At 34.5% G+C, this 23372-nt stretch overlaps 1 protein-coding gene across 1 annotated transcript; it reads right to left on the bottom strand.

Moving 5' to 3' along the window:
• Positions 1 to 3036: 3036 nt before the first annotated feature.
• On the bottom strand, positions 3037 to 23297 carry LOC149798489 (uncharacterized). Its single transcript, XM_089963689.1, has 2 exons — positions 22979 to 23297; positions 3037 to 7657 (listed from the first exon to the last, which is right to left on the bottom strand). Exon 2 carries the CDS (start codon positions 7642 to 7644, stop codon positions 5383 to 5385), a length of 2262 nt encoding a protein of 753 aa, XP_089819815.1. The 5' UTR covers positions 7645 to 7657; positions 22979 to 23297; the 3' UTR covers positions 3037 to 5382.
• Positions 23298 to 23372: the final 75 nt, after the last annotated feature.

Raw genomic sequence — 23372 nt, 5'->3', positions numbered from 1 at the left:
GGACAAGCAAATGGTAATTAAAAACAAATAAATAGGTTTAGTTCTTAAACTTCGATAATTTTATAAATCTTTATTTATCCCTAATTTGTTTTGAGACACAAACACAACACGCTATCTGTGCATATAGTAGGACGCATTAAAACTTATTATGCTTGTTAAGCCTGCAAATACAAATAATAGGTGCGATCTGCGTTAGTCCCAGAGCCTATTGTTTCTACTCTACGGACGCTCACTAAAACATCTGCTTATGTCTTTTCTTTCAACCCATTGGCAGTAACATTTCTCGGTACAATTATTTCTTATTCATGTTTGAGCAGAAGTAATTGGAAAGAACCCTTCAATTAGCTAACTCAGTACAAGATATGTGTATCAATGCCAGTTAGACAAAGTCAAGATGTAGAGGATGCAGGTTGAGAAGTAAGAGAATATTCCTTTAATTCTACAATGGAAACACAAAGAGTAAAAAAAATCTTAAATGATGCAATGGTCAAAGGAAATACTCCTTGTTTTGAATAATATGGCAGCATGAAATGCGAACTATCTTAAGTCCAAACGTCTGCTAAAATTCGTGTTATAGTTACATTTTGTTCTGTTAATAGCAATTAACCTTGATTACAGAAAAGGACACATTGCTTTTATCTGTCCTTCTATCCGTACGATTCTATGTCCAAATGTAGATCCCGGATCTAGTTATGCTTAACAGTGCAAAACGAATCGTATATAGGCGCAAACATTTTGCATATTTGCTAATTCTGGGACACATTTTATTAGCATTTTAGAGACGTCTTATTAATGTAAACGCTAGCAAGATTAGACTCAAATTACCTGAGATAGACAAATGAAATGTAATATCATCAGTTATATTAAAATGCAGATGACCTATTCGATTTATATTAAATTTTAGTATTATTTGCTCCATTTCTGTTACACGTTTAAACTAATTTAAGATACAGGAATCTTGAGAGCTGCATTATCAAAATTCGTTTGGGTTAGACACATAAAATAATATGCATGTTTTATGCATATTTAGATAACTTGATTAAATTTTCATGCCATAATAGCAAAGCTTCAAAAGTCTCTGCATTATTACTTTTCTTTCTTTTACTGCGCAGTACGGTCATATGTGTTTATCATACACAAATCGGAATTAGATTTTCAAACTTGCACAAACGTTAACATAGTGACTCTCTCTCTCTCTCAATATGAAAAACGAAGTACGGCTTCAGTTAAAAAGTTAAATTTTATATTAAGGAAAAAAGAGCAATATTCACAATATTCCTTCAAACCTTTGTCGATTGAATCTTTGAAGATACATACACGAAGATTAAAAATCTCATGCAAACAACGTTCGGTCCTTCGCTGGGCTTTAAGATATACAAATGTATTTACTTACACTAATGTTGGAAATATATTGGAAAATTACATTTGTCTAGGCCGGCTTCAGGTGCTTAACAACGAAATCATAATTTAATGTGCTTCTTGAGTGTAACCTTTTTCCTTGTTTTAATATCCTTATCTAAGTACATGACATTTGTGGGCATATCAAATGATCACGTAAAAGTTCCAAAATACTGTGAAGTCATTTTGTTTTTCATCGTACACCGATTGTCGTGGATTCAGTGATTGAAACCACCAGTGTAAAGATCCAACGAGCAGGAATATTTTCATGGAAGCATAAGATACCTTCCACAAAATTCACATATATAAGTAAAAAGGTCATTTTCTTCTGCAACCACAAAAATTGGAGCCATATAGTATGTTTTTCTACAATATATACTGTGGTAACAGCTATAAATACAGGTAGCATTAAAACCATTAAAGAGTTGAAACTTTCCAGGTGGAGTATAATTAACTGTACACCTCTTTCAAGAAAGAACACTGGTTAAAGACAACATTGTTATATACGAGACACCTCACCAGCATCACTGTATGACTGCGGTTTCATTACTTGAATGCTATATTAGAGTAAGGGAGAACTGGTCCTCCTTTGATAACACAATAGTCTACGAAAAACGTCCATGGTTTAGTGAAAGTATTGAACAAACCAAGTTACACAGAGGTGACCACTTGGAGGAAAGAAGAGGCAAAACTGCATTGTTGTCCAGAACCCTCCAGAAGTTGACAAATTATGTGACTGAATATATGTTCCGTTGGCATAATAATGAAGCCAGTCACGTAAACATTTTTTAGAGCAATTGCACTAGAAATGGCGGCAGACCTTTAAAAAGGTGCATAAAATAATTCGTGCTGGCCTTCCAACTTTAATAAAATATATATACTGTCATCCACGTCATAAAATCAGCCTTTGTTATGGGTATGGTAAGTTTTAAAACCTATAGTTTGATACTTCCAACTTTCTACTGCTACTGTTGTAATATTTAAAGTCTGTTGTTCCTTAAGAAAAGAACTGTGCACAAAACATTGATTGAAAATTTACTTCTTCCTAGTGTTCTTACATTTTTTTTTACCAATACAAGTAGTCTTTTCTTCAAAGTCAATAGCTTTGGGAAAAACGTTCAATTCGAATAGTTTCTTTTTTTCTTAAGAAGCTTAATGACAATGGAAATATTTCATTATAAATGTTTATCCTAAATGTTACAAATCCACAGCAAAGAGGTTCCAAATCCACTTTATTTTAAATTTCCATATATCTTTCAAAGCAATATTTAGTATACAAGAAATGTTTTGCCTTTCAGGCATAAATCCAATAAATGGGTTTTACTTCTGTTTGCTTTGAATATATATATATATATATATATATATATATATATATATATATATATATATATATATATATATATATATATATATAGATATAGATATATATAGATATATAGATATATATATCTATCTATATATATATATATATATATATATATATATATATATATATATATATATATATATATATAGTCTATTTGTAGAATAGAGACATATGTAATTTGATTTAAGGGTATGCTTCTGAGGTTGTTTGCACACGAAAAGACTTGCCAAAAACATTTTAGAAGGACATGAAAGAATATCTAACACCGGAAATTGGTCACAGACGTTTAAGTTTGTAATCTTTATTTAGACTGCCCATATGAGGATGCTGAATTTGCAAGATGTGACTTTTGTCAAAATGACGTACCGAGCATTGCAAGATGGTATAAAGTTTGTAACATGATATGAACAAATAGATATAGTGTGCTTATCGCTTGAAAGGAATGTGCGAAACTTGGCGTATCAGGTGAAATTGCAATTCATTTGATTAATGATTTATTTCAACGCGCAACAGAATCTGTCAATATTGTATTAAACAACATGAATAAAATTGTGCAATAATGCAACATACCAAGGTACATTGCTGACTCACTGAGTTCGATACTTGTTACCTTTTGGAAATAATATTGGGTTATCCAGACCAAGTAAATGTCTTACCTGCCCCCAGCATGTCACGAATCCATTTTGACTTTCTAGGGACCATGAGCTTACCAACAAAGCAGAAAGGAGGTGGACCTGTGTGAAGATAAATACATAATTCCAAATGTTGCACAATTCCAATTCTCACTTCTCTACAACCACACCCGGGGGTGATGGGTGGTTTAGGTCTTAACAGAAATAGCAAAATTATTCAAAATTCTCAAACGACCGTTTATGTGCATCGGAAGCCGATGGTGGATAGGGTTGTGTGGAGTCAAATGGGAAATGCTTATGTTACGACTCCATAGTCTTAAACTAAGTAACCGAAAGACGCGAAACCGACAAGTGAAATAAGCAAATAAGTGTATTTCTCTAAGTTATAAGGTAAATCCTATAAGATGATTGTACAGTATTATGAATTTAATCAGTAATATTCGTCAAAGTTACATTACAAGTCAAAACGTACAAAATGTTCCGAATGAACTAATTTAATTTGTTAAAGTGCAAATAGTCTTGAATGAGATGATATACCAAGTCTTGAATAGGTCAATATACCAAGAGTGTTTGTGTATAACAATGTCGTAAGCCAGAATGTCTTTGAATGAGTTCACAATAATAGCAAAGTCGTGTTTTGTCCAAAATGTAAATGAGCACTTTGTACTTTGTAATTAAATTATTTTTAAATAAATGACTCATATCTAAATTATATCTAAACACAACAAAATTGATTCCATCGACTGGTCTTAAGATATGAATAAATAATTTTGACTACCACAGTCTTGTCTTATACAAAACCCTATGCTACATAAATGATCATCACTTGAGTCAAAACGTCTAATCCTGTAACTAAGGCTAGACCTTAAACTCAAATATCAGTAAATAAATTATTTATAATTTACAAACACTTGCACATAATATGAAAGAGAATTCATTTTAAGATTTTGACAGTAACGTGTAGATTGCTTTACAAAGGTTTCTCGTTGGCACTTTTTATTGTAACTTTACAATTACCGTATCGTTGATTGAATTTTTTAAATAATGAATTCTTCACCCTTTGTGCTGATTAAATTAAAATTCAAAATGTAAATGTTCATCAAAAATAACTTATGTTTCATAAATTCATTTCATTGGTCATTTAGCAGACTCTCAAAAAGCATTGTGTTTGGACTTTATACTGTTTGCCTCAAAATTTTATTTATTCAGTTGTCTGCAGAAACCCTTGATGTAGGCACATCAATTCTTCAATAATAAATTTCATTTTGATATCATTTTATTGTAAGGGTATAAGCATGCTACCATTTTGATCTTTAAGAAGTGATTTTTACTATGAAACACTGATGAATCGTTCATGCCAGCTGCAAATAAAAAGTCCCATTAAAATTATTTTTCAAGCCGGTGAATAGATAAATATAATGTCTAAAATAATGCAAAGATATCAGGTTTCAAATCCAATCTCTTTGTTGGGTCGACGTCTGATTAAGAGTAATAGTTTTATTTGTATAACTTTAACCGTTACGGTTGATATTTGAAAACCTTTGATACATACAAAATGTTTAATGAATAGTTTCTATCATTGATTATTGTGAGAACTCAATTGCCAAATCCTATATATTTCCAAGATGCATTTCTACTCAGCATTTCTAACATCAACGATCCCAGTCTCTCTTGAACACGTTTATTTATTGATTAGAAGTGCTTATAATGGTTCATCTCTCTGTCTCTCACCACACACACACACACACATATATATATATATATATATATATATATATATATATATATATATATATATATATATATATATATATGCGTGTGTGTATGTGTGTGTGTGTGTATTTGTGCCATGAGCAAGAATTTCTTCCTTGGCAAAGATCAGGGGCGGAGATGGTATTTCTTCAGAATTGACTATTTTCTTGGGATACTTAGGGAGCACGTTGTTGTTCGTATTTATCTTATTTCAAGCAAGATTTGTTACGGATCTTACTTTAATAAAGTCTGGCGAAAGAATTTATGCATCCACTCGTGACCATTCTGAAGTGGTTCAATTAATACAAGACGAGGAAGATTTCTCAGACAAGGGGGAATCACTCTTAGGTCCGAAAGTGTAATAACAACCAAAACTTTTTGCTCCTTGCAGTTCATGTGAATTAACTGAGCTGAATTCACCAGCAATTGAAACAATGCAGTGTCTGGATCACTATTTGTTAGATCACCTTCACCCAGAATAATCACAATTATTGAACATTGTTCTATACTCTTCTCGGTACTCTTTAATATTAATCCAGCTTGCATTATATCAAAGCAAGATGTAATTTCTAGCTTGGTTAAGTGACCAAATAATTCTTGTAACTTCCACGTTGAGTCTCTCTTACATTCATTGGCAATGAGAAAAATATCCAGATTTTCTCGTTTAAGTATGATGTCCTCCTTAGGAAATTTCAGATCAAATGCTGCTCGAAGTCTAGCTCCAGCTAAATCCAAGTCATCGTTCATTAGGGCATCCATTGCTCCGTCTACGTGTGCTTCGATAGCAAATTCATTCATCTCTTGTGGCCATGTGCCACAAATAATCATTTGGTTTAAATGAAAAAGACCCTTGCCAAATTTTCTATTGCGAATCAGGACTTGAGCGAATTCTAACTGGTCGACAGTGTCTATATTGATTCGTTCAATTTCTCTGCACAACTCAGACACCCGATCTTTTTCTTTAAGCAACGCGCACAAGGCGATTTCGTCAAACATGGACTCCGTGGTCTTTTTACCTATTCGTAATAGTTGACGCATTTCTTCCACAGCATCTTTCAGAAGCTTTGATAACCTTGGTAACTCAAGGTCATCAAATTCTGATTTGGTCATAGATGAAGTGGTGGGGCTTTGATTGTCCGTGAAATTATGGCTTTGCTCTTTCTTTCGTCGGACACCAACAGTCATTTCAATAGCAAAGCGAAGCAAATCCTTTGCAAGTGTGATTGTTTTTTCATCATTCGACAAATAAAGGAGACATTTTGCTACATAAATTTGACAGAAAACTTTTACATTATGGTCACATTCTTCCGGCTGTATTTCCGTTGTATTGACTAACCTATATACATTGTCAAACACATCAATCGCTTCAATTATCTTTCCCATCTCCATCAAAAATTTACCCTTGCATTCCATAGCAGTAAAATTCAGTTCAGTATCGATCGCGTCATCATATGTTTGCAATATCTCACGAGTCTCCTCGCAGTCTGGTATCCATTTCGGTGGCCCTTCTTTTGTCGCATTCAACTTTTCCATAAATTTTATCTTTAACACTCCAGCGAGCCAACTATATGCTCTAGATGATTTCTTACCTCTTAATGAGTTGCGCAATAACCTTTCGCATTCATCATACCTCCCTAACCTTTTGAAATGGTTGGCACATTGTTCCAGTACAGGGATGTCCAATATTTGCTTGTTTGTCATAGCTGCGTAGTTAAACATATTATCCGCGGTCTCATGCTTCAGATCTGCTGGGATCAGTGTTATCCATTTATGGTCACGTTTCTGTGCAAAAGCAAGATTTCCTAATTCGGCCCAGGCTCTTGCTATTAATCTATAATATGTACCATTCTTCGCCACTTTAAACAGCAAATCAGCAGCACGCACAATCCTATCTTCGTGTTCTTGAACAAATTCTTTGAAGCCGTAAATCTTTTGGGCCAATATCCGCCTATTCAATAACCCACAGCCATACTGCCACAGAACCGTGGGCAACTTGTCCCCATCTGTAACCTCCGCTAGAACTTCTCGATAGATAGACTCTGCCTGTTTGTAGTACCTCATTCCAAATCGAGCATAGGAGTATGCGATTTCTGATTTTGCTACAAGAAGCTTTTCTGGATTCAAGCAAAGTGCCTCAACTCTTTTTATGATGTTCACAGTTTCTTTCAAATCGTCATTGCGGTTATTTTCTCTGTGATCTATCCATGCTTTATTTCCAAGAGCTACAATACTTTCAGGGTCCACTTCCAATGCCTTTCTATTACACTGTTTGGCCTCCTCTACATTTCTGCAAACGTAATGCAGGTAAGTGGTCAGATTGTAATATCTTTTGATTTCCTCGGGGTGCTCGTATTCCTGACACTCATATTCCCTTCTTAATTTCATCAACAATATTTTTGCCTGTTGCTGCGTTAAATTTTTTATATTTATATTGAATGAAAACGGAACTTCCTCCAATTTTTTTATTATTTTTGTATCATCGTTCTTCGCTGTCATCTTCACAAAGCTTCTGAAAAAGAAAAACACATATTTCATTTTAAAAACTGAGAATAGATTGTTCGCATTTGAACGTGCCATCATTTATTCATATGTCACTTTCTCGTAAAGGACACAGGTTCCATATTAATAAAGCTCACGCAGCCTCAGGCTCTAGTCTTCTGGATACACTGTACATTATTATAAGTGAAACAAGTTTGTATCTCTTCTTCAGTATTTCTAGTGCCAGTCCACTTGCCCATTTTAACTTATGGCATTTATGGCATTTGCTCCTCCTCACATTACTCACATACAGGTAGATCATTTCAAAAAAGGTCTTGACTTAAACATTTACCACAGCTTAAAGTTGTTTTTCTTTAATAAAAAACATTTCAAGCACTTTTATGAGAAATAAGGTGTGAAATGAGTGAAAATGATTACGTTTTAAATGTCTGCTCTAAACATTGCAAAATTTGAACCTTGTTATAAGACTGAGCCCTAATATTGGAGTCACTTGTCTAAGAACCAGGTTTATACACGAAAAACGTTTGTAATTGTGGGAAAACATTCCTCGTGTTGAACAGTAGGTTAATTTTACAATTTGGCAAGAAAACTGCTGGGTCGAGTTTGGCAAAGTTTGACGTTTTTCTATTTTAGGCTGGTCAGTGACAAGTCTAGAAATGTTATGAATTTAGGACCATGAGTAAGTTGTTTTATACATTTGAGAAAGACTTTAGCTCAGATTTAATATTTGTATTACCAATTAGATCATGCTTCCTAAATAACTTGTACATAACTAGGTTATTTCTGAGAAATGGGGTTAGTGTGGGTAATCACACAAAATTAATTATTTTCCCTAAACATAAAATGTGGATAACTTAATCACATATGTCCGTTAAGAACAATTTGTATTAGACAATGCCATATACCCTTCCGCAAAGGAATCGTCTTCCTGTATGTATTTCGGCAGCCATAATGAGCACATTTAGAGAAATATATTTCTAAACGCACAATCAGTTTTATGTAAATGTCACAAATGGTAAATCTATCTACGTGCGCATATATGTGCATCTTTCTTTATTTGCCAGAGAAATACCCAGCTATAATGCTATTTTCTACTACGTGGGAAAAAGTAGAAATAACATCAACAACATTTTCTAGCAAACTATGTAATGTTTCTAATGTCTATTTGGCCAGTTTTTACTTAAAAGTAACATGTCGTCTATGGGAATCATGTCCTTTTTCACAGCAAGTCAAACTGTCTGATTCTCGGCTGCAGTAGTGTTTCTTATTTGGCGATAGAACAAATATGAATAACATTTCTTCATAACGATCTGAAAAGACATTTAAATCATGACGTAAGCAAGGATTTAATCTGTAACTAAATAATTTGTTTGTGTTCGGTGTTATATTAACTATTTTCATTATCATCCAATCCTGACTACTAGTTCAATATGGAAGCGACATGATGGATAAAAGTGAAAAGATATTTTATGCTATGCAATAACGATGATACTAAGGATTAAAATCACTTTCTTTTGGTACGTTCTGTACAAATATAAAAAAAAAATATGGATTTATAGTGTGTTCCATGCAGAGCACCCACCCCCAAAAGTGGATTAACAACAATAATAACAAAAAATCAAAAGCGTGCACTTGGAGGCAAGTGTGTGAAATGTGGTACAAAAAATACAAATTTATTTCGTCTCGTATGAGGACAGGTGGTGGTATCGCTGGTAGTGATGATGTTCTCTTCTTGGTTGAGTCTATGTTGGTACAATATAATCAACGGGGAATGCAGCCCCTCAGTGTTTTAATACCTGGTTATGCAGTCAAGAACCCGGGCGTTTTCGCGCGATAATGTAAGTAAATATTGACAAACCAGGATGGTTATAACAGATAATTTCTATTTGACCCGTGACAATATTATAAGTTTGGGTTTGTTAACACCCTTTTTCGCAGTTATCCATCATCAAATGGAAACTTTAAATATTGGTTGTGTTAAAATTGCGTTGGGCAAAGTAGTGGTTTGAGTTTCTCTGCCAGCCATTAAATACAAAATGCAGGTTATTGTTTATTTCTGAATCGTTGTTTTTGTTCCTTGGATATCTGGACCGTCGCCATGGAATGTATGTCTTTACGATGATTTAGTTGGAGTCTATTTGGGTAGAAGCTGTGGATATGGCAGTTTCTTGGATGTTTAGTGATGCGATTATCAACTTCATTAAGCAGACTTCTCTACTCTATGGAAATTCAACTGTAGTTGAACTTATCAATCGTGCTGTCAGCTTTCTGTTCTTATCCAACCTGATGGTATCTGCTTTGCAGGCTGCTAGTCGTTTGACGTGAACTTTTGGGTAAATTATCTCATAGCTTTCCTTCATCGTATGGTGCATACCGTCGCAAAAGGACCATACTCTTCGCCGATGCATTTTGTGTAGCGATTAGATTGGAATATTATGTAAGTTAGTAGCGGAATATTCTGAAGGTTTGCGAAGTGGTACATGAGCATAGGATGGAAGTCGTACATTCGTTAAAGCTAGGGTTGTGAGCAGACTTCAGGAAGTCACTGTCCTGTAGATTATGAGAACAAAATAACGAAAAAAAATATATTCTACTTATAATAATATCTTTTCTTGATGGAACAGGCTGATTTGATGATGAAGATGGCAGTGAGGAGGAAAATAAATTGGAAGGATTAAATGATCATGGTTAAGTATTTATCTAAATGTACATTTTACCTATTCACTCACACTCTTAACGTTCCTACATTATTCATCATATGTAAAACAAATTGAGTGAATAGGTAAAATTTACCCTTTATGATAAATACCCAACTCGACAAATTCCCAACCATGGTCATTTATTCCAAGACATTCGCATCTGGAACGTATCAGATGGCTAAAAGGCTGCATGCATTCCCCGCATAAATCAGATTAAAATGCTAAATGCTGAACGAGTATATGAAACGTCCATATTCCTCTGAAGACGTTGTGAAATATTTTAAAACTGACCAGTCTATAATTTGCATTATGTTGTTTGAGGCTAACTATGTAACTGGTGTAGGTACAGAATTGATTGATTTTCCTATGAACTATTCAGAATATTGCAGACTAATTCAAACTTTAAGCACCTGATACACATTTTAAAATACCTTATGTTCATACTTTTCAATGCTTCTGAAGAACATTTGCAAGGGAAAAGACTGAACACTAACAAAAATTGGTTAAAATTTGTTTATCCTACTGTAGAGAACAACATTAGTGAGCTTAAGTGAGGTTTCTGACTCAAACCCCTATTTTGTACTTGGAGGACAGTATAATTCTTATCCCCTCCCAGCCCACCCATGTTAGTCTAAATAAAATACGAAGCCAACTTTGTTGGGACAAAAAAAAATTATTTCAGAATTTGATTACCACATGAGTACCTGTCATTGAATCATCATTATCGTCAAAGAAAATAGGGTTTGAATAAAATACAACTCCACTTATGCTTTCTACAGTGATTTTTATTTTGTATTTCACACAAAATTTACTATACCTAATATGCATTGTTTTTTCCATATCAGGTCACAAAACTGACTGTCAGATGCCTATGCACTATTAATAACTCACTGGAATTTAAATGTAATAAAATAATCGATAATTGTATATTTAACAAAACTCGCTCTAAAGATGGTCTCGTATAAATTTAGGTCATTCGCGAGCGTCTGATTTCACAATGGAGGCTCTATCGATTTTCTTCACACATCCACTTTCTTTTCCATCTTTACGAAACTATTTCAGCAATTATTTCAATTCCCGTAGTGAAGGCATTTTCAGCGGCAACATTTTCAATCAGAGCACTAAATTTATTATTAACAGGACCGGCAAAAAAAATCTCTGTACTTATCATACACTTCATAGGATATCTCATTATATCTGTTATCCGTTAAAACTTTACGGTCTGAGGATGAAAATCTGGGGATCAAATTTTGTTGGTATTTCAGTAATATCATTTACTCTATCACGATAAATATCTTCTGTATGGTCTATATGTCTAACAACATAGCATAACTGTCCCAGCTTAAAATGTTTAGGTACTACTTCCTGCCTGAGAAGTGCATATGCTTTTGTAAGGCTCAAAAGACTACGAATGCCTGCTTGTTCTGTATTCATGTCACTGGCGGGTCGGTTTAGGTATCTGGCAATCAGCTGTTTGATATTTCTGTATTTGGCTTCTGTCAGTAACTTTTCAGTTTCTTTTATAGTTTTTCAAAGCAATGTTTATAGAACCATTATATATTTCATAATGTTCATCAATACTAGGTTTTACGGTTATAATATCATCAAGCTCTTGAGAAAATATGTCTCGTTCGACATCATCATATAACCCAATCGTGGTCTTAGTGTGTTTAATGCAGCATTAATGTGATATAAGTTATACTTTTCTTGATCGCTGGTGAGAGAGTATATTAAAACTAGATATGTTGTTGTTAGCAGGTTAGTACCCGTACTATTATCTACTATTTCTAAAGTCTTTTTATCATAATAGTCCATGCCTAGCACAGAAAATACTCGACGTTTAGCAAATGTGTCTTTAAGCTTACGATTTTTAAGAAACGTATGTTTTCTTGTTTCAGTTTGTCAAGCTCATCACAAATCTTCTATAGTCGCTCTTGTTGTGGTTTTTTTTTATCACCATCATATTTTCTTTATACAAGGTTGGATTTGTCGATCGTCAAAACATTTTCTTTATTTAGCGCAAGCAACGTATTTATCAGAAACTTTTCAAACTTTAGTCGCCGTTCCTCGCAAGCACTTACAACACAGTACCTGCTAATTATTTCAAAGACTCTGATCGCGTACCTCAACTGAGGGCCTCTCATTCCTGAAACTCTAGCAAAATTGTCACTGTTCTCATTTAAACCGGATGAATCTAAATTTATTCTTTTATTCGAACAATTATTTATTGCTCTTGCTCCCTCAACACTTTATGGTTCTAGCTGATCAACATCAGCGACTTTGATCTCCGTTTTCGGGTTTAGAATATAATTATAAAACTCTTTTACGACTCTGATCAATGGATGATCAACAGACATTATATATTTAAATCAAATTAAAATCGCAATGACCTATGCTAGGTCATCGACGCAATATATCTGAAACATGTTCAAACCTGGAAGTGGACTATTCGCGTTGTCAACATAATTCCTGAAATACGAGTATTTCTTTGTCATTACAGTGGGATTAAGTGTATATTGGCGAGAAACATCAACGTAAACATCTTATGCTGTATACAGAGTAGTCCAAGTTGTATCATCAGTCGAATCTTCTAATCGCCAGTTGTAAATACGTCCGATATGAACATTTAGTCAACCTCGTCGTTGAAATTTCCAAATCGCAACGGCCTCTAGACACTTTATTTTAATCCAAACATTTTATGTTTCTCCGTCTCTGATAAAGGGCTGTTAAAAAACCCCGCATAATATGGCTTATTCTCCGAATAATAATTTGACGCAGTTGGAACAAAATGCCAACGATTATATCTAGCATCAGCAAGATTTGGAATACGATCGACATTATTTTTAGCTCTTTTTGTGTTGCCACCAATCGCAAGCGATTGGGTAATTGAGTCTACGTAATGTTTATTTGCAAGATCGGCTGAAGCAATAGGTACATACGTAGAATTTATCTTATTAGCAACCATATCGATCGCACCTATTATCGTATCTCCAGTTTTTTAACATAAATTGCATCTGCAGCAGTAATTGTACTTGATACGTCTGCGTCAACATACCATTTATTTGTAAGATCCGATCCGGCAGTTGCTTTATAAGTCGTTGTTACTTTATTCGAGCCCATGTTTAACATACCAGTCATCGTATCACCGGATGTTATCACAAAGTTATCTTTGACAAACTTTAAATTTGTTGCAAAATCGTACTCGTCAACGTTCTTTTATCAATTCGAGTATTAAATATTAATTTACCACCTATGTTGATTTAACCAATCATGACTCCAAGAATTAATGATAACTTGTTATTATCGACCGCGCTAAGTTGTGAGTAACTTACTGCTTGTGTCTTATTTACGTCAGCAAATGGGTATTTACTTTGCAGATTTTCTATGTTGTTATTGATGTCTCCTGTCATTCGTCCGTCACTCAATGATAAATTGCTATTTTTGATCGTCTTAATTTGGGCAAAACTTCCTGCTTGTGAGTTATATGCGTTGACAGGACGATATGCTGTTTCAAGGTCTAGCACTCACTGACCTGACATACTAAAATTACCTGTCTTAGTATTTCCAGATTTTGAACGTAATTTGTTAAGTCTGCTCCAGCCGTAGTGGTTTTAATTGCTGTTCTGTACTTTCTTGAGCTCATGATTAACGTACCAAATTTGTGTAACAGCTCATTCTTATTCTTACTGCGATATAAAATTTAACTTTGACCGTCTGATAAAATTTAACCTTGACCGCCTGATAAAATTGTGTGAATACCTAGTATAGAATGAGTATAATTAACTCTGATACGGAGTGGTTAATAAAGCATCAACATTACCAAGAGGTCCAAGGTGGATTCATAGGGCCATTGCTAGCAGGAATAGCGGTACGTTTACATCCGAATCTGTTGAGGATAGGGCGTGGGTGAGGACTAATGCAGTCTGGTATCAGCTGTTGAGCAACTTTGAGATCTTAAAGATGTCAGCGGATTTCAATGAGTATTTTTAAAAGACGAGTTATTGCTTAAACCAAAAACTCAAGGTGTTTCACCAACCGCTGCACCAAGCTGTATTACAAATATCCAAAGTTTCAACGACGGATCTGGTACGCATTGGGTAGGTCTTTATAAAAACGATTATTTCGATTCGTTTGGTCTTCCACCAAGTGATGTCATTAAACAGTACGTGCTATAATCCAAGTGTAAATAAATGAATTACTCTTCTAATCAACTACAGCCACATGGAACTGCAGCTTGTGAATATTATTGTGTTATGTTTATCAAGCAAATGTCCTAATCCCTTGGATTTGGTGCAAAGCTGTCCGATAGCCTACTTGGTGATTTTCTGAAATTTATATTACAATTTACACCTAAACCAAGCTTGGAAAATGACAAAATTGCAATTTTATCTAACAAGCAAATATAAAAATGACTACATATTTCCTCAAGTGAAGAAGTAAAATGTAAAGCCAATTTGCAAGTAAATCGTGTGAATATAAAATTGACTACGATCTGGGTATAGAGCAGGATAAAATAGTAACTTAATGTCAATGTTGTAATCGGCGAGCTGAAATCGGATCCCGCTTTGATATTCACACGTTAATTTGCAAATAACCGAAACTTAGCAAAGGATGGACATTTCCTCGGCATCGTTATACAGGGCCTTGGATTCCGCTCGATAAACTTGAGAAAATCGGAATGAGTCATGACATATGTTATAGCGACAACGAAAACATAATCTGGTTGCGACGGTATAGTGCTTCATGAGCTAAAAAATATGCAACCTATTGGAATACGAGATCGGATTGATCGTAAGCTAGTACAAGGTATCATTGGAGCGAAATATAAACTCGGGTTTGGTACAAATGTGCTACATGACAATGGAGTGCAAATCGGTCTCGCATATGAACTTCACAAACCTAAACAAAAACAGTTTCCTCGTCGAAGGGTTATCGCAAATTACGTTGATGACATTTGGGCAATATATCTAGCTAATATGTCAAATATTTCACTATACAATGACAACAAAAGGTACCTGATGAACGTAGTTGATATGTTTAGTAGATACGCGTTTAGTGTACCTGTTGCAGATAAACGAGGCAAAACTATAACCAATGCGATGCGAGGTATTATGATCAGCACAGAAAGAAAACCAAATAAAATTTCGACCGATCACGGAGCGGAGTTTTTAGTAGGCAATATGAGCAGTTTCTCGAACAAAATATCATCATCAAATATATCACCGGAAATTATGGGAAAAGAGTCATCTTCGGGACATTTAATCGCACGCTAAAAGAAAAGATCTACAAATAACTCACAGCTTCACAGCTAAAAGCACTATCATATATGTTGATGATCTGCCCAAGATTGTGTCGTATTACAATAACACTAAACATAAAGCACTTGGAATGTCGCCCAACGAAGCAGTTAATAATCCAGTACTGGCGAACGAAGACATAAATTTAAAGTTGGTGATCGTGATAGAAACTTTTTTGTACATAAAACATTCGATAAAGGTTTCACTCCGAATTGGTCCGAGGAAGTATTCATTGTGAAAATATTTTTCACGACAATACCTGTGACGTATAAGCTGAATTGTTTATCCCTGGATAGTAAACCCAGATAGGATGTTAGTAGAAGTTTCTGCCAACATGAGCTGCATCAGACACAGCAGGATATATTCGTCATCAAAAGTCATAGCAAGAATAGGTAAGCGAAGTGTGGACACCATAAATCATTTCGTATTTCAAAAGGATATAGTTACATTTCACCGGCCTGCACAATGGTATCATATGTTGTCTTCGCGTTTTTGTATGTGCGCACGTTCCCATCAGGTTAAAAATCTAAACAAACAGAAAGTCTAATTATATTTTTTTGACGGACATAAATTTCTAGCTGTCCACGGTTCATAAACTGCTTTAACAACTTCCAGAATATCTGATGTTCAGAAATAGTAAAATTAACCTTTTTAATCACTTTATCGAGGTGATATTTTACATTATACCGTGATTTTGCTGCTACATAATCTTGCTCGTATTGAGGTACTATACCTGGTTCGTCAGCAAATTTATCATCGTGGACAGGAAACAAACACGATTCTACGTCAAATTCGGAATGTAAAATACTCTGATTCTTCGAATCTATATGTGCTGCAGTATTCAGATACTGATGCAATTTATACTAGGAGTGCTTGCACTCTATTGCATCATGATCAATATAAAATAAAGACAATCTTTTCGTGAAAACAAATTTGTTTGGGACATCTTACACATAAGACTTTTATCAAATTCACTGTAATGAAATATCAGATGAAATAAGAGGCATCGTTCGAGCTAAAATCTTAAACATGAACTTGTTACTGTCAATCTGTTAATGAGAAATGAAAAAACAGATAGATTCTGAGGTATCAGAACTTGAGAAATATTTCTTTTAGAAAAATTGTACGGCATTATGAGATATTATTGTAAAGTGGGATCACTGCTGTTTGACAAGGGAAGATCTAAAAAATATTCTTGAAATGGATCCTCGAATAAACTGCAATTTTGTGTTAATTATCAAATATGGACAGATTTGTTACTCGAGCTAACGTTATAAATCTCTATCAGCTGGAAAAGGATGTAAGAAATAAGTTCCGTGGTGACAACAACGTGGTAGCTCGCTTTGAAGTAGGACTAGGAACAAAAATAATTTGATAATGCTCAGCAGTATAGAACTCGATAATTTATTTCGACATGGGAAGATATTTGTCGATACAACAAAGAAGCCTTAAATAAATACGTTAATTGCAGCTTGACAAATATTGAAGTCGCGCAAATACTAAACAGCAGGTGGTTCATAATAAAATACAATTCTATCTCCACTTGTTTTTGCGTTTGTGATAAGGTTAGCGACATATTTTACTGATGATGGACACATATTAAAATATTTTGATGCTGTATAGATTGATGAAAATAATATGCATTCACCTGTAACAGAATTATTCGTTATAATAGGTCTAGCCAGATTTTCAAAGTAACACCACCTCCTCGCCCACGTCGTATATTTACTTTCGAAGCAACAAGATCAAGCTCTTCAAGTCGGTTATCAGTTCGCATACCGTTTCTGTGGTCGATACCTAAACCACTTTGGATAGGCCCGTGAAATACATCATAACCAAGACGATGTGAGATACAAAAAAAAAAAAATGAGTGTACCTCTAACTGCAACATGAAAATATCAACTATTAATGATACTTCAAGCAAATATTTTTTGTTCAAATACTTCTGATAATTCCTCTGATACATGCCTCGTAAAAATCATAGACTGGATGTGGTTTATATTCGTCCTGCACAGACTAACGCGATGTTATTATCAGTTTCCTGATTATTCACATGAAACACTCGCATCCCTGCTGGAATCTCCTCACAGAATAGTGTCCATATAAATTAGTGTAAAAACATTTCCTTATGCTCACCATCATCTTTACATTTAGTTCGAATTTTTTATTACCGGCTGGAGTTAAAATTCCTACGGAATTTTTAGTTTGTAGATTTATGAAACGCACAGTTCATTGCCGGCAAACGAATTGTATCAAGGATGACACCAAAATATTTCCTGGCACTTTATAAGATCGCTCAAAAAAATAGGATATTGATATAAATTTTCTAACTTATACTATCGTGTTTTGAAAAACTCTAATTGACATTTTCGTATCATACCATTACATAAGCGTTAAACAGTAAATATAGCTATGTTAAAGCTCGCCGATATAGCAAAAACAAGGATTGGTGCGGATAGCTAGGTTTTAGACTAAACATACTGCAACCGTATTTGTTGGATTTGACAACAGTTGGAGGTCTGATAATAAACTTGCAAAAATACATTTCTCTGCTAAATATTTATATCATTCGCTTCTGCCAACAATAAAATCCGAGCTTGCCACGCACAAGGGTCTGCATATAATAGTACAGTTTCTTGTTAAGTTTCTTCTTGCTAAATATATCTCCGGGATCGCAGCAGTAAGCTGAGGATAGGCTCGCCAATCAGACGCCTAAGTCAGAGCAGCTTGCTGCTAAGCACAGCAAGGAATTTGCCAGTCCTTATATCACATCAAAATCTAATCGAATTCTAATTGGGACAGATTTAATGTCGTTAGGGATAATCTATTTCAAGAAATATGGGGGAAAAAAATAGACGCGTACCCAGCATCTGCTTCGGTCTGAAGATTTGAAAAAATAAGAGAAATACTATTTCACACAATGAAATATAATCCACTGCGAGGTAGCACGTATGTCTAGCTGCCAACTAAAATAAAGAAAGGAAGAAATGTTGTATCGATGTCCGAAGCAGTGAGTACAAATATTTTCAATGGGCTATACTATCGACGTTATTCTTAGTTGAAAACAAAATGTTGGCAGAGTTTCAAACTCGATTTGTTAACGTGTTTGGTGTTGATGATAATCTAAAAATCTACCCGATATACAATAGCAAATGTGCATGTCAGAAGACAATAAAGTTGCTGTTTTATAAAAATCATTACGCGTGGATAAAGAACTTTAACGGGCTAGTCGGAGGAGAGTATAACAAGCATAAGAATAAGAAATATTTCTGATTCATATGCTTGAATGGCTGTAAGTCTCAACAGGTACTTGAACGGCATCTCGAATACTTCTCTAACGTACAGAAGTTATCTATGCCTGGCAAAGATGAAAAAATATTACAATTTAAAAACTACAGACACAAAATGAAAGTGCTTTTTATAACTTACGCAGATTTCTAGTCTATTTTACCTCCAATGAATAAATATATTTTCACAATTGCATTATTATATGGACTAAGATTTGGCCTTTCGAAGGATCCTCCGTTTCTTAAGTCTTAAAAACTGGTAGCAACTAGGTGGCGCTGTTAATCGACATATTGACTAGGAATATGGACTAAAGGCACAAGTAAAACTTTCAAACAGTAGGAGCACCATTGTGGTGACCCTTTCCAAACAAATCTCCGAAATTTTATTACAGCTAGCAGAATTCTGTCAGATGGTAGCTGCAAAATAATATTTAAAAAACCTCCGACCTAACTTAAGAAAAACTGATAATGCAAAAACTTTACAATGTCACTGAGCAAAACAATTTAGGTCATTATGAAGCAAAAACTATTATAAAAGTTGTATATTTTAAAACATTTCTCACTGTCACCTATTTTTGCCCATGGTGAGTAGTGTCCTCCAAGATTAATCTAGTTAGATGGCTACGGAGCGAAATGTCAGAGAAACTATTCCCAATGTAAGAAAATAACCTATCTGCCTATTTAATCGAAGCGTTTTGAATGCCTTGCTGATGCGATGCAGGCGAAATAGCTGAAATTTTAAAAATATTTATCAGTTAACTGGCAAGTGCATTTTAAAATTAGAAAGTTTAAAACATGCCGTACTTCTCATTCTTTTCATCTCTTTCTCTACTGCTTCAATTACATTTACATTTATTAATTTATCCATAAAGCTGCTAAAGTATTGATTTGTATCTTGGATACTTGAGTGCTAGAAATCTACCAGAGGTGTTTGCCTTTTCATGCAATGTTGTGTTCTATTTCATTTCCCCTTCCGCCTTAATAAATGATCCCTTTGTTACCAAGAACCTTATTTTTAGTCAGTTATATTACCATAAATATTTCATTAATCTTAATACACCAAGAAACAAAACTTCACAATCTCAATAATTATTCAGAAAATCAAAAAAAGTTGCAAGGACCGGGTAAGTTCATGTTCAATTGTTATTCAATCATTTTTCTTCTTTTAATTTAATTTGACTTTATTTTTCATATTTTCTTATTCTATTTCATTCTCGGAGGTAAAGCATGTTATACAGTCATACCCTTCAGGAGCTCTAGCGCGCAAATTGAAAGTAGAAACGATTTCCATGAATGTGACCTACTAATTCTCACTGAAATTGTCCTCACAAAGTGTGATAGGCAACCAAAGTGACTTACAGTGCAGTAGTAGCTGGAAGGCAATCACACAGCATCACGTTAATCATGGACGATTTTTCAAAAGGGAAATAGTAGCGAGAGACCCAAATAAAGTCCTCGCAATAACATTCTTCTACCAGGCAGGAATATTTTGAATCCAGGCCTTGCCCCGATGTGAAGGTTAAGCCTGTCATTATCTTCCACAGCCATTGCGAGAAAATCGAAAGTAAATTACGAGAACAAACGATTTCCATGTAAGTGACCTACAAATTTTAAAATAAAATTACCTTAATTTTGCGAGATTCATAAAGTATGAATTTTCGCAGCGTACAGCAGAAGATACAAAATAAATATATGAGGTGACGTAGCGGACAAAAGCTGGTCAAATGACAAAGTTGCAGTTGAAATTTCGATGTCGTATGTAGAGAAATCTAATATCACGTGTTGGATCAAATTGCATGTCCTTTAAGTTCCAGTTTCCAGATGGAGATTTTAGATTTAATATGCCGAATTCATTAGTGGTGTTTTAAAGTTCTATTTGCTATGTCGACGTTTTACAGTGTATATTTTGAATTACACACCGGTGGTTAAAAGTTCAATCTCGTATGTTGAGAATCCCTAATTCACACGTTGTATGCAAGTGTTTGTGATGAAAGTTCCATTTCATATGGCAAGTATTTAGGTTTCATCTGTTGAATTTCACAGCAACTAGAAGCAGTCTTCTTATTTAAAAATAATGCAGTGCGTTTACGAGAGCGACAACTAGCAAAGAAATTAATAGTAATTCTCGACCTGTGAATGTTAACTTTCAAACTGTAAATGCATGAAATGTAATGGCGCCTCATAAATGAATAGACAAATGATGTTTAGTATTCGATATTATTTTGAATTGTTAAAGTGGATATTGTGTAATGTTACTTTTTACACCAAACATCATTTCACCATAAAAAAAAAAAAAAAAAAACAATTCTGGCAAACACAATAAAATGTCCAAATCATCGCCGTGTAATTTAACAGATACAATCTCAAAACTCAACATACGAAATAGAACTTTCAACACAATCAATATGATTCAACATGTTAAATTGGAACTTGACATATGATATTAAAGTTTCAACAACCGCCGTGTAAATCAGAAGATACAATCTAAAAACTCGACATTGGACATCGAATTTTCAACCAGCGCTGTGTCATTCAACACATGAAATCTAAATACTCAACATATGAAATGAAAGTTTCAACATAAATTCTTTGATCCAATACGTAAATTAGGAATTCTCGACGTTTCACATTCAAATTTCAACCATCGCCGTGACATTCAAACGACAAAATCTAAAACCTCGCCATCGAAAATATAACTTTCAACCACGACCATTTAATTCAACAGATACAATCTAAAATCTCGACCTAGAAAATGGAACTTTAAGGACAAGCATTTTTGATACGACACTTGAAAGTGGAATTCTGGACATATGACAATAAACTTTCAGCGGCAACGTTTTGCTTGGACAGCGTTTGTCCGCTACGGCGCCTCATAAAAATCAACAACTTCACAGACGATTTCGAATACGAAATAGTAGAGAAAGAGAGGATGGATTGGACAATATTTGGAATCCATGCTTTATCCCAATGTTAGCCATTCACCCATTGGACCTCCAAGTGTGTTTCTTCCTAATCTTAAGCGATATACGCCCTTCTCTCTCGATTATGGTGTGCCACGAGAGTCTAAAAATTATTGTATTTAACAGTAAGGTCAGCAATCTTACCAAGTCAATATTTAAGGCCCATGGCTAACTCACTTGTTTCAGAATGGAATGACTCTAGATATAATAAGAATGGTCGGTCATGGGCATAAGAGAGATGGTGATCATAATTGTATTGGTTTTCGTTTAGCCACATCTAATAACCCACCATGAACAATTTTCAAAAATTACGTGAGGTATTTTAATGACTTACATTGAAGTCTCATATAATTACAGATTGTTTGCACTTAGCTGATTTCAACCCAATTTTTGGACTTGAAAGTACATTGTCGCGGTAAAATTTACCTTGACGACAATCGTACCGCTTTAAGAAGAAAAAATAAAATAGGGTTCTGCGACTAATAAATGCCATCAGAACGAAAATAATGGTTTTTTTTGTGCCAAGCTGGCCTAATAATAAGCACACCATAGCCTTAATTTATTTATCAACGTTTCCGTGTTAACAGACAATTTGTTGTCTAAAATTTCAAAGTACAAACAGTTGTTATACCTAGTGCAAAAAATAACCGTATGTACACCATCTTTCGTTTGTTCGCACTCTTCTACCTACCTACACATTCACTCACCTAATGCACTCCAGTTCATTGGAATCTTCCTGTTTTGTTCCTTAATGTTATTTGCAATACTGGACAGGCTATACTTTTATATCACAGCTTAATGCACTAAACATTGCAACATTTTAAATGTTGATAGCTAATCACAATATCGTTGAAAGACAGTATGCATCTACAATGCATGTTATAGCAACGTTACGTATGAGTCACTGAATAGATAAATGTCGAACAAGGAAGAGACTTGTCTAAATGAATACACAGCCGTTGCGGATCCAATGTGATGCATAACAGAATATATTCTGGAAAAATGAAAAACAGAATGGCGGAATAAATAATTACACATACATGCATGCAAATAGTGTATTTTAGGATCAACACATACGTTTTACTTACCTTAGTATATACACTGTGTTGCTCTATTATTGACTGATAGCCCCCTGTGACTGTTAGTTGTATCGTCTGTTAACGCGTCATTTGTAGCAAAGACTACACCCTAATATGTTCGCAGTCAAAATCAACCAAACGCTTTTTTTTGGCTAATTACCGGCGCTTGTTTCAAGCAGAATAACTTACCACTACCACAGGTGCACAACGCGAGCTTGATGTTGAGAAAACGAATACAATAATCTGAAGAACAAAATCACACAGTGACAAAATACCTCAGAATACATTTATGGCCCGTTCTGACATAGGACCCTGTCTATCATAATATATATATATATATATATATATATATATATATATATATATATATATATATATTTTTTTTTTTTTTCTTTTTTTTCTC

The sequence above is a fragment of the Sinohyriopsis cumingii genome, chromosome 6 (genome assembly GCF_028554795.1).
Source record: "Sinohyriopsis cumingii isolate HCF-2022 chromosome 6, ASM2855479v2, whole genome shotgun sequence".
In the NCBI taxonomy this organism is placed as follows: domain Eukaryota; kingdom Metazoa; phylum Mollusca; class Bivalvia; order Unionida; family Unionidae; genus Sinohyriopsis; species Sinohyriopsis cumingii.
The sequence above is the reverse complement of the archived record's forward strand: the minus strand, read 5'-3'. Positions and strand labels throughout refer to the sequence as shown.

Bases quoted from the DNA above. Each gene is read 5' to 3' on its own strand.
- LOC149798489 (XM_089963689.1), bottom strand. From the start codon at position 7,644: ATGACAGCGAAGAACGATGATACAAAAATAATAAAAAAATTGGAGGAA.